Source organism: Cebus imitator, unplaced genomic scaffold (assembly GCF_001604975.1).
Source record: "Cebus imitator isolate Cc_AM_T3 unplaced genomic scaffold, Cebus_imitator-1.0 Scaffold23, whole genome shotgun sequence".
Classification (NCBI taxonomy): Eukaryota; Metazoa; Chordata; class Mammalia; order Primates; family Cebidae; genus Cebus; species Cebus imitator.
The window spans coordinates 721,632-733,253 of record NW_016107338.1 but is presented as its reverse complement, the minus strand read 5'-3'; the positions used below and the strand labels follow the sequence as shown (position 1 = coordinate 733,253).

The window sequence follows — 11,622 nt, the reverse complement described above, 5'->3', positions numbered from 1 at the left end:
ATATATAAATATGGCCATGCATGGTGGCTAACCCAGAGATTGAGGCCGGAGGATTGCTTGAGCCCTACTGTTCCACTGTACTCTAGTTTGGGTGACAGACAGAAACCCTGTCTCTAAAAAAGAGAAAAAAGAAATAATGATTTTAGGTGTTTTAAGGGTGTGGTTATGTTAAACAAATCAAAAAACCCTCCAATTATCATATGATAAAGAGAGCACTTCACCTCTGTGATATACTTACCCCAAAACCCATAACTCTGAGGCCAGGCACGGTGGCTCAAGCCTGTAATCCCAGCACTCTGGGAGACCAAGACGGGCGGATCACGAGATTGAAACCATCCTAGCCAATATCGTGAAACCCTGTCTCTACTAAAAATACAAAAATTAGCTGGGTGTGATGGCTCGTGCCTGTAATCCCACCTACTCGGCAGGCTGAGACAAGAGAATCACCTGGACCCGGGAGGCAGAAGTTGCACTGAGCCGAGATCGCACCACTGCACTCCAGTCTGGGCGACAGAACAAGACTCCAGTCTCAAAACAAAACAAAACCATAACTCCAGTCTACCCAAAAGAAAGACAGTAGGCAAATTCAAGTTGAGGGACACTCTACAAAAAAATCTTCCAAAATTGTCAAGGTCATCAAAAACAAGCAAAGTCTGAGAAAAACTCCCAGGTACTATGACTGTCACAGACCAGAGGAGGCTAAAGAGACATGATGACTAAATGTAACATGTTCCTGGATGGGATGCTAAGACAGAAAGGAGGCATTAGTACAAAAAACAGTAAAATTCAGCGAAGTCTGGAGTGTAGTTAATGATAACGTACCAATGTTAGTTTCTTAGTTTTGAAAAACGTATTGTGGCAATGGAAGACGATAATAGAGGACAATGGATGAGGGCTAGGCAGGAATTAATTCTCTACTGTCTTTTGACTTCTGTAAGTCTAAAATTATTCCAAAGTAAAAAAGTTTATTTTTAAAAAGCTAACTAAAGAGTCTTTATTTTTTAAGAGACACCTATTAATAGGTTCAATGAAATGATGGGATGTTTGGGCTTTGCTTCACAATAAATTCATTGATATGAGTTGTGGGGGTTGGGTGTATAGATGAAACAAGGTTGGCTTTAAGTTGGCAACTGCTGAAACTGGATGATGGGTGCATAAGGGTTCACTGACAACTGTCTCCAGATTTATATGCTTGTAAACTTCCATAATAAAAAGTTGACAACAAATAAATAAACAAACATGAACTCTGGAGCCAGACTGACTGGGAAGTTACTTAACCTTCCAGTTAAGTAACTGTTTGTGTGCTGCAGTTTTATTACCCATAAAATGAAGATCATTACATCTGCCTCACAGGGTTGTTGTGAAAACTGAATAAGACAATACACAAAAAGGATGGAATGATGCTTGGCTATCGTCACCATCTTATGAGGAGAAAGAAAGTCACAGACCAACACCCATCATCTTTCTTTACCCTCTGATCCTCCACACCCTCCACCCTCTTCCTCCCCCTGTCCATTTGCACAGGGAGACCCTTGAGGAAGTAAAGAAGAGTTCTGGAGTGACTCCAGGGAATAAGGAAAGACCTTGGTGCCAAATCCTGCAGAAAGTGGTGAGATTAGTTAGGGAACAAGAGTCATGTCCCTGGCATGCGTGCTGGGAATGAACCCTGGATTATCAACCACCTTGAAGCAGGCTTCTGTCAGGCCAGCACAAGGTACTATGAGCACATATTACACAACTATTACATGTCAGGGCAGGACACAGAAATGTAGGATGGGCCCTAAAAGAGCTCGTCAACCCAGTACATATGTGGCCAACCTTTGTGTCTTTAGACTCACCTCCTTAGAGACACTTCAACTCTGGGGTGTCTCAGCACTGATGAATCTTACATTGTTGAACATGCCCCCACTTGGCTGCAATTTTATAAGATCCCTCAGGGAGAATTTGGAAAAAAAGTTGGCCCACCTCCCCAATCACAATCTTACGAGTCAATTTAATTCAACTCTGCAAAGCCCTACTGAACTGTCTCCAAGATATTCACGTATACATACAACAAATTTTCATTAAGCACCTCTTAACTGCCAGGCACTGTGCTGAGCCTTGGGAGAGTCAACATGGAGTGAAGGCAGGCACAGCCCTCACTTCCACAAAGTCCATAGTTGAAAGGGAGACATAAATGGCAAGGAAATAATCATCACAAATCAATGTATACACCGAGATAGGTGCTTGGCAGTAAGGGAACAGTAAAAAATTCAACCTGGGAGTGGCAGGAGGCTTCTCCAAGAAAGTGGTGCTTCATGGATAGATACACCAGGGATAAGGAAGAGTGGTTACAAGAGTTGGGACAGAGGAAAAGGTGATGTTCCAAGCAGACAGCCCAGTGGTGGGAGGGAACATGGTGGGTTCAGAGGCTGAAAAGCAGCCAGTGTGATGTGAGAGAGGGTGCAAGGTGTGGGTGGGTGGGTGGAGGGTGTGATTTAAGCAAGTAGTAGTCAGTGGGGTGGGCCATGCACACTTTCGGGGCCCCTTCAGAAGTGAGGTCTTTAGCTTAAAACCAGGGGAAGCCATTGGAGGGTATTTAAATGTGCAAGGGGGTGGGGAGTCCCTTGATCAGATCTCTATTGTTGGGACACTGCCTTGCAGAAGGAGGAGGCGCTGGAAGAGGGCCAGAATGGAAGCAGGAAGACCTGTTGCAAGACTACTGCAGTGGCCCAGGAAACAGACGATGAGAGCTTGGTCCAGGATTCTGGCAGTAGAGGTGGGTGGACTTGAGAGCTGTGTAAGAGGTAAGATCACTGGGTCTCTGGTTCCATTTAGAGGGTGAGGGAGAAGGAAAGAACACAGGTGGCTCCCAGGTTTCTGACTGCATTGATTGGGTGGCAAGTTGGGCTGCTTGCAGAGCCAGGGAGCCATGCGGGAGGAGCAGGTGTGGAGGAAAGAGAAGATCCTTAACATGGATGAATCACATGTAATGTGCTTTATGCAGGTCACTATGATGGAGGAGGGAGCTTCAAAAGTGGATAAAACAAATACTTTTACTGCCTTCAAGAGCGATGCCAAAAAGAAGTACCGCAATGGCTGCAGGAACAAGGTAACCTCAAATGTTTATAGCTCTAGAGCAGTGCTCACAGCAAAGGGCTCAGTCATCTAAGCCACTAAGTCATATTTGATAAATGTCTGTTGGGTAACTTAATGTTCCAAGTGCCACATACAGATAACAGACACCTGAAGAAAAAAAAAAAACCTCACAAAGCTTTTACTCGGCACATTAATATGCCTAACCTGCCTCTAATCAGGGTAAGACAGAGGCAGAGAAGGGCAAGTTCAACCCCTTCTGGCAAGAGGCTGCAGGGGGTTTGAGGAAACCAAGTCATCATACAGCAAACATTTAGAGGACCACAGGGCAGACTGTATGCAGAGCTATGAAGATCCCACTTACGGTGGCCAAAGACGTGTGCTGGCCAAGAGGTGTGCACCCCAACAATCTCACCCTAGATGGCCTCCTACGCTGGAAGGAAGATGCCAGTCTCGCCTTGGATACCTGCATGCTGAGATGGCCTACTTTTAAAAGGAATTAAAGTCCTGTTAAGAAACACTGGGGGCATTTTTTTCAGACGGCTCAGGAGCCAAGTTCCCTAATTATCAGCAAAGCTCGAGGCCCCCTTTTGCTGGAACCTGTCCCCCTTCAACCACCACGATTTGGGGAAAAAAAAAAAAAAAGCCACCGCACCGACCTTTGCACAATTTCCTTTCTTTCTGCAAAGTTCTTTTCTGGCCGCTTCGGCTGCCGCCCACCCCTGGCAATCCCCGGTTCACTTCAGCGGTCTCTCTGTCCGTTTCCTAATAAACTCCGTCGCCTCGGTGCGGGAGGCTTGCGAGCCCGCGGGTCTGGGGCGCGGGAGCCGCCCCTCTCCGGCTCCGGGCCCAGGTAGGCGCCCGGGCTCGGCGTTCCACCCCCGCCTCCGCAGACCAGGACCGAGTCGGCGACGACCCAGCGGAGGTCCCGGAAGGAAAGAACCCCTGTCTCCGTGCACCGAAGAGCACGAGCGGGTCTGCCCAGAGCCAGTGCCCCGCGGTGCGAGGGCCCAGGCGCGGGAGACCTCTGCAGAGGACGCAGCGAGGGAGAGGTGGGGGGGGGCTCCCGAGCCCCTCGAAGAGAGGGCGGCCTCAGGGGATGACACAGCGTTTCCCCCGCACGCCCGGGCTGCATCCCCGCAGGGCAGCGGCCGGCTCGCTGCGTCAGCAAATCCTCAGCCCGCGAGGGGGCGCGGGCACGGGGGTCGCCGGGCCGCCTCTCGCCTCGGCACTCGCCCCCAAACCCGTCGCGCGCGCCGGGCCCGGCTTGGGGGCCAGGGCTGGGGGATGACCGCGGGGCGCGACGCTGCCCGGCGGCTCCGCCAGCAGCTTGAAAGGAACGTCAGTCCCCACCGGAGAAAAAAGTTAGAAGGCATCCCGGCCACGCCAACTTCCCATCCAGGGCCGGACTAGAACTTTGCGCTCCGGGCGGGCAGCTGCACAGCGGGGAGAGACCCTGAGCAGCCGCTCGGAGCGGGGCGCTCGGGACCCTGACCGCAGCCGGCGGCGGCCAATCACAGGGCGCCGCGGGCGGGAAAGGCTAGAGGGCGCGGGCAGCCAGGGAATGACGGCGCCAAGAGCCAATGGGAAGCCATAATGGGAGTCCGAGCCCGCCCCGCTGACCAATGGGAATGGGGTGGCTGTAGCCGAAGTCCCTCCAGGCGCAAGCTGCAGGCTCCGCTGGCTGCGGGTGGGAGACCCTCGGGCTGAAGGGGACTTTGGAGGGGAGTTTGCTGGCCCTGTCTCTGCCACCCGCTGGCCCGCAGACCACAGCCCGGTCCTCACCTGCTGGAAGCGAGGTTTGCCCAGTTGGAAAGGAGGTGCATCGCTCGAGGCGCTAGCGGCACTAGCTGCCGCTACCGGTGCTGTAGTCGCTGTATCCGCCATGGCCACTGACGCCCGCAATCTCCGGCCCTTTTAAAATGTCCCTCCTCGGCCCCCGCCACAGCTGCCTCTCCCGATTGGCCCTAAGCAACCGCAGCGAGAGATGCGCAAGGGGTTGTGGGGAGTGTAGTTTTGCGCGTCATGGCGCTTACCACCCTAGACTGCGGAGTTGCGACCGAACGGAGAGGTCTCGATGCGCGCCGTCCGCATTGCAAGGTGCAAGGTCGGCAGCCCAGAAATGGTGTTCGTGTCGTCGGGGACCACGGGCCACCCCTCGCTGCTTACCTGCCCCCAGAAGTTAAAGTTGCTGCCGTGGCCGTCGCTCCCGAGGCCAGGCAGCCCAGTAGAGTCCCATTCGAGCGGGCCCGACCTGGGACCAGATGGGTAAAGACTCCAGGCGGAGTAGGGTTAACCTCAGAAAGCTCTCTGCAGGGTGTTGCACTGCGGAACCTTCTCTTAGTTTTCTCCATCGCCACCCTGCCTACTCGCCTGTGCTCTCCAGCGGCCCTAACTCTCAGTTCCTGGAGCATGCTGGGGCCTGCCCCTCCCCCTCCGACCCCTAAACATTCTGTACCCAGAAGACTAAATCTTCGCCTGATGCTGGCTCTTTCTAGCTTCAGCCTAAACATTGCATTTCCCAGTCCATCACTCTCCTTCCACAAAATCCCATACTGGTTCCATGGCACCCAGCACTTATCTTTTGCATTCACGATTACTTACTGTTTTAGACAGTCTTTCTTACTGTAAGGTTTACAGGGCAGGGACTGTGATTTTATAATTCACTTAAGTCTTCAGAACCAGACATAAGAGGGCTCACAGTACAGACTCAAATATGTGTTGGCTGTGAGTTCATCAGTGGGGACTTAAGGGCCCTGGCAGCCTTCACCTTCTCTGGCAAACCAAGGAAGATCCTTCCTGGGCCTAATTCATGGGCAGGAGAACTTGGGACTGGTGGGTGGGGAGGGCGTTAGGTAAGGGGGAGTACTACAGATTGTGGAGTAAGCACCAGCATGGATAATAAACACACACAGTTGCAGAATGGATTAACTGAATATTCCCAGCTGAATTACCTGATCAGTGGCCCAGGCTGGGGGAGTTAGGGAGCTGTCTGTTTTACCCAAGATGACAGTAGAAATATTTGATCTTGACTCTAGGGAACCCTACTTTGGGTCTCAGTCTCATGGTAACGTGCAGAGTTGGCTCATGTCTGCCAGTGTTTCTGGACACTGCATGAGCTGTAGCAAAGTTTTTCATCCTCTAGTAGTTGAACCACAAGAAACTGTTTTCATAAACCTGGAGGGAGAGTCTAGCTAGCTATGAAGAACAATTTGTATCTTAGATTTCTGTCTTATATTCCCCCGTTAGACCATGCAACTTGAGAATAGGAATCTATTTCTTACCCTCTGTATTACCAATAAATGGGCCCATCTTAAGTGCCCAATAAATGTGGGTATCCTGGGAGTGAGAAAAGACTCAGTTCAGGCTACTGGGCAACACTGTGCTGCTGCCCCCTGATGTCAGGGCAAGGACAGTGTCATCCAAGAATCCCATCACCTGGATTTAAGGTGCCTTCTCCCATTGCAGCCTCCTGTACCTGTTCTTTCCAAAACAGGAACACAAGAGCCACCTGCAGTACATGAATGTTTTATTCTTCATAAAGTGCTTAAAACATGAAGAACAAGCTCTTTATAAACAGGAATTACAACTAGGAAGACAAACAGCAAAGCAGAACCATGCCTGCTCCCTGCCCACTCTCCTCCAAGTGTGGCTAGAAGAAACATCAACAAGGACCCTGGGCTTCGATTCAAAAACTCCTCTGAAGACATCCGTGCCCTGGGCATTAGGGAGGCCCACAATCAAAGGTCAGGGCCAGGAATGGGACTGAATAAAGCCCAGATGAATACCCAGTAGGGGGGTGACTCCCCATCTCTCAGAAAAGATACTTACTTCTCTAATGCCCAATGACCCCCAAAAAGCATGACTGAAGCCCTGGGGACTAGTGGACACTTTTCTCAGCTCTGATGAGTGGAGTTTAAAGTAGGTAGCATTACAGGGGCTTTCCTCCATGTGTGGCGCTCCTGTGCTCCATCCTTGTGGCAGACAGACATCACCCAGAGGGCTTGTGTTTGCCCAAGGCCTTCCAAGCAAGCCCGCTGGCCCTCTCCTGAAGAAGCGGTGGTCGCAGAGCTCTTGCCTCCTCACTAGGCCATAAGTATCCTCCTTCAGTACCTCATCACCCCCCATTTTTGCTAATTCAGGGTGGCCCAAGCCGCCATGTTTCCTTACAGATGCCTTGGGGAAGCCTGCCCTATTTTCTACAAGCAAACTAGGGGCTGGGCCAAAGGACAGACACTTCATTTCAAAGTGCACTGCAGCCAAGCCAGGCAAGGTCCTAGGACAGAAGGACAGGCTGGGACAGCAGCTTAGTGGATGGATAGGAGGGCAACAGAGGCTTTTTCCTAAGTATAGGTGTCTCCCAAAGGTATAGTGGGACCTCCCACTTACAGGCAAGCTGACTGGTCTAGCATGGCTAAGTTCTGAGGCCAGACAAAATAAGAGTCACCAGGGCAGCCCTAGGCCTGCCTGCCCACTTGCCCAGCAGTTTTCATCCTGGGATCCTCCTGTTGGGGTTGAGGGACAGGAAGATGGCAGGAAGGTTGAGGGAGCAGTAACTTGGCCAGACCAAGAGATTAACTCTAGAAGAGGGGAAGAGCACACAGCAGGGCCACCCATTCTCATTCCCAGGGCCCTGAGAGAACCATCCCTATGTATTCAATAGGTGGGAGGGGGACGCCACACAGCGGGAGAGGTCAACATCCAGGTGCTCTTGACCCTGCCCACAAAAGGCACATTTTAATTGGTTTCCAAAAGTTCAAACCCTGCAGCAACACAGAGTTTTGGCATCTGGACAGGCAACAAGAATAGACACGGAGGCTTGATCCCCAAAACATAAGCAGCCCCAAACCCCAGCCTGGAGGGGCCTATATGTTGGAGGTGGGCAAGAGCTTGAAAAGCAAGGAGGAGCTCTCCCTGCACCTGCCCCTGCACCACACACATTCCCATGTGACACCTGTGGAAGGTCAGAGGGGGTAGGGAGCAGCCTCAAGAACACGCATCATCTACCTCTGTCCACATGGCACTCGCCCGACAGACAGCTCGAGACTGAGACAGACTCAGGACATGGCAGAGACTGGTCCCGATCACACTGGCTCCTTGCCCTCAGGGGAATGGGTGTGAGGCTGAAGAGCAGGCACCCTGGTTGCCCATAACTCACAAACAGGCAGCATGGTCCTTGTCCCAGTAATACCAGAAGCCCCTCCAGAGACTGGAGGAAAATGAAGGGGATGAGGGTTTGGCTGTGGGAAGAAATGGCTGACTATCCTTGCGGCGTAATAAAGTATGTGCTAGCAACCTGTCTTGTCCCAGATACCGCATCAAGATACAGCTCACCCCTGCTCTGTCTTGGGGGGAAGAGTTCCAAAATAGGCAGGTGGGAAAGACCTGGGGCTCCCAAAGACAAGCAAGTAGTGCACAGAACCTGATGCCTCCAGAGGGAATCCAGAATGCCTCCCTTCCAGCAGCCCCAGTCGAGGCAGGAGAGACGGGGGCCAGGAGTGACGAGGCGGGACAGATGATGCCCCGCCGCAGGTAAGAGTTCAGCAGGAGGGAGGGCAGGCGGCAGCAGGTCCACGCCAACCCTCCTGGGGGTGGGGTGAGGAAGGCTATTTGGGGGGGTCCGGGGGGATCTGCAGCAGCGTGGGTGAGGTCTCCATGATCCGCACCAGAAGCCGGTCAATGTAGCTCTCCAGCTCCTGCACATGCTCGTCCCGCTGGCTCAGCTCCTGCTCCCGCTGCAGGAGCAGGCTGATGAGCTCATCATGGGTCAGGTGGTAGTACTTGGCTGACTGGTCCAGCACAGCTGAGTCCTGTGGCCAGACCAAAGACAGTGAGCAGGGCATCTCCAGGCCTGCCTGCCTGTCTGCCCACCTGCCTGTCTGCCCGCCTGCCTGCCCACCAACACCTAAGTTTCACCACCACAGGGCCCTGGGCTGCCTGTCTCCAATGCCAGAGATGGCCTAACTGGCTTCAGGACTCTGGTGTGGGCGACCTGGCCTACTCACTGCCCCACCCTCCCCAGGACCAAGCCCTGAGACTCTACCACACATTCTGTCAGATGCCCCCCACACCCTGCTGGGCCTTACCTTCAGCCTCTTGGTGTCCACCGTCTGGCCAGCCTGGGGGGCCTGAGTCACAGGCTGAATGCTCCCAGATGTGACTGTTTTGAGCTTCTCCAGCCCACTACTCAGGGCTGTGCTCAGACTAGAGCGGGACTGCTTCCTGTCGGGGCTGCCCTCCACAGCAGCGGCACTGAGGGGCTTCACAGGGTGGGGACTGCAAAGACATACAAGAGATGGGTTAAGTGGAGAGAAGGGTGGCACGGATCAAAGGTGGGGCTGCCTTCCCTTGGGAGCCTCCAGGTCCGCTGGGCAAAAAGCCCAGCACTGGGTGGTGGCTGCCCCTGCAAAGTCAAGGTCTCAGGCAGCCGTGTCCAGTACTCCTGGGCTATACTGCAACCCGTGTCCAGCAACCCCCTGGGCTGGCCTCAATCCCCACCCCACCATCTGCTCCCTCCCCATTTCACTCCCTTATTCACCTGGTGATCTGGCCCCTTTACGGGGACAGCAGAGGCCATGCTACAGACTCCTCTGCACCTGCACACAGCCTCTGTCAGTGATGCCCTCCTCTAGCCATCTTCCCTCCATCCTCTTCTATACTGTAACCTTTCTCTACTGTGGTGACCAACCCTCCCAAGTTCCCAGTTTTCCCAGGACTGTGAGAATTCCCAGAACATGAGACTCTGAGTGCTAAAACCTGGGCAAACCGGGACACTTTGTCACCCAGCTCTCTCTATGGGTTGCTTCCCATCGGCGTTTCCACAGCTCTGCAAAACCCTCCCTTGACCTTGTATTTGCTCTATCACTCCCAGTCACCTTCCCCTTTCTTCTCACCCAAGCCTCTCTGCAGCATGGAGACTACATTTATCTAACTTCTTACCTTTTATCGACTCCTTAACCCATTAGAACAGGACATCAGTCCCTACCAGCCCACCACAAGTGGACTTGCTGAGGTCACCAAGCCCTGCTGGCTCTCACCTCACTGACCTCTGTGGAGTCAACACTTGGACCACTCCTTCCTTTAGGCTGCTCGCTTCCCCTTCCCTTAAGGCCTCCATCTCGTCTTCTGACCCCACAGCCCCTTCTCAGTCTTAACAACTGCTAGTCTGCCCTTGGGTTCTCTATTCTCCTCCCTGGCTCCTATGACCCCCTAATCTCCATCTCTACCCCAGACCACACGCCCTGGACCCTAGACCTGCAGAGTCAGGTGCATCCCACTCCCTGCCACCTCCTCTGTGCTGCCCCAGCAGTGAGGAGCACCTCTGGCCTCCCCTGGCTCAGGTCAGAAAGTCAGAAGCCTGGGAGTCCCTCTGGCTCTTCCTCTTCAGCCTCAACCTTAACAATCAAGCTCTGCTACCTTCATGCCTTCTCAAGCCACCCTGCTCCTCTCTAGGCCACTGCTTAAACCTTTCTTCCAGCCACAGCCACTAAATCAGCTGCTCCATCTCAGTCTTGCCCACCTCCAACCATTCTGCTGCAGGATAGTGGGCTCAGCTTTTACAAAGCTTGAGAATCCTTTAATGGCTTCTATCAAGGTAAGAAAATACTATCTCTAACACAATCTGGCCCCTGCCCTTTTTTCATGGTCTGCTACTCCCCCAGCCACATTCTTATCAAGCTCTTAACAAAAGCTAGTCTTCCGTATGGAATAACACTGCCTCTTCCTCCCATTGACTAATTCCTACTCATGTTTCACAGTTGTGCAAGTCCACTTCCTCCAGGAAGCCTTCCTGATTTCCTCCAGGCTGAGATGACCCTCCTCTGGGATCCTCCAGCACTCTGTGACAGTTACATAAACTGTAACATAAACTGCATCAGGTCCCCAAATCAACTATCCTGTCCAGGGGGACCCTCTTACAAATCTATGCTTACTTCACAGAGGATTTAGACCATTCAGGAATAGAAAGCAAAATGGCTTAGTCCAAGGCCCTGAACTCCACTGAAGGAAGGGTCACCCAGACCCAGAGACTCTCAGACTAGATCTATGCATTCATTCTCACAAATCGGGAAGAGTGGCAGAGCACCCAGGCTCTGGGCAGACAGTAGAGAAAAAGAATGCACCTCAGTCCTTTCCTGCCACCTAGGAGCCTGTGCTAGGGATGGGGTGTAAAAGCAGCTCTAATGCCACCTATGGGCTGTGCCAGGGAAGGGAGAATGACCAGTGTGGCATAAAAGTGCATTGAATGAGGGATCCGGAGGCCTTGGCTTGTTTGTCCCCTATATCAGAGGGATCGGGTATCCTAAACCCTGCAGCTTTCATGGCCTTTACTTCCTGCTTTGAGGAATGAGACAGCTCTATTTGGCCCATCCACTTCATGATAGAAGGAACAAGCCCAATACAGACATGGAGCCAACTCTGGGAAGAATAAAACTTATAAAAAGTGGCAAGTATGATTAGAGGTCATACTGGCAGACAGCAGGGCCAGCGAGGACACTGCAACCAACAGCTCCCCCACGTCCTCTCCCTCAGCTCAAGGGAGCAGAGTTA

At 52.6% G+C, this 11,622-nt stretch overlaps 2 protein-coding genes and 1 long non-coding RNA gene across 11 annotated transcripts in view; 1 reads left to right on the top strand and 2 right to left on the bottom strand.

Moving 5' to 3' along the window:
- Positions 1 to 5,487, bottom strand: part of SFXN5 (sideroflexin 5) — a 129,130-nt gene extending 123,643 nt beyond the window's left edge. For 4 of the 5 annotated variants that reach the window (XM_017521955.2, XM_017521956.1, XM_037736120.1 and 1 more), the window contains exon 1: positions 4,861 to 5,487. In XM_017521955.2, coding sequence (XP_017377444.1) covers positions 4,861 to 4,962 — 102 coding nt within the window. In that variant the 5' untranslated portion in view covers positions 4,963 to 5,487. Of the gene's footprint in view, positions 1 to 3,734; positions 4,578 to 4,860 lie in introns of those variants that run through there. The other variant, XM_037736116.1, reaches the window with a different exon arrangement.
- Positions 2,489 to 3,595, top strand: LOC108299609. 2 transcript variants are annotated; one of them, XR_005198995.1, is made up of 3 exons: positions 2,489 to 2,786; positions 2,987 to 3,091; positions 3,297 to 3,595. It is a non-coding gene; the product is annotated as an uncharacterized LOC108299609 (long non-coding RNA). The 2 variants fall into 2 exon arrangements; XR_001823035.2 differs by having other exon boundaries at positions 2,493 to 2,786; positions 3,496 to 3,595.
- Positions 5,488 to 6,587: 1,100 nt separating the features above from the next.
- The window catches only part of RAB11FIP5 (RAB11 family interacting protein 5), a 40,594-nt gene continuing 35,559 nt past the window's right edge, over positions 6,588 to 11,622 (bottom strand). For all 4 annotated transcript variants that reach the window (XM_017521953.2, XM_017521951.2, XM_037736115.1 and 1 more), the window contains 2 exons: positions 9,162 to 9,351; positions 6,588 to 8,885 (listed from right to left, as the gene is read on the bottom strand). In XM_017521953.2, coding sequence (XP_017377442.1) covers positions 8,682 to 8,885; positions 9,162 to 9,351 — 394 coding nt within the window. In that variant the 3' untranslated portion in view covers positions 6,588 to 8,681. The remainder of the gene's footprint in view (positions 8,886 to 9,161; positions 9,352 to 11,622) is intronic.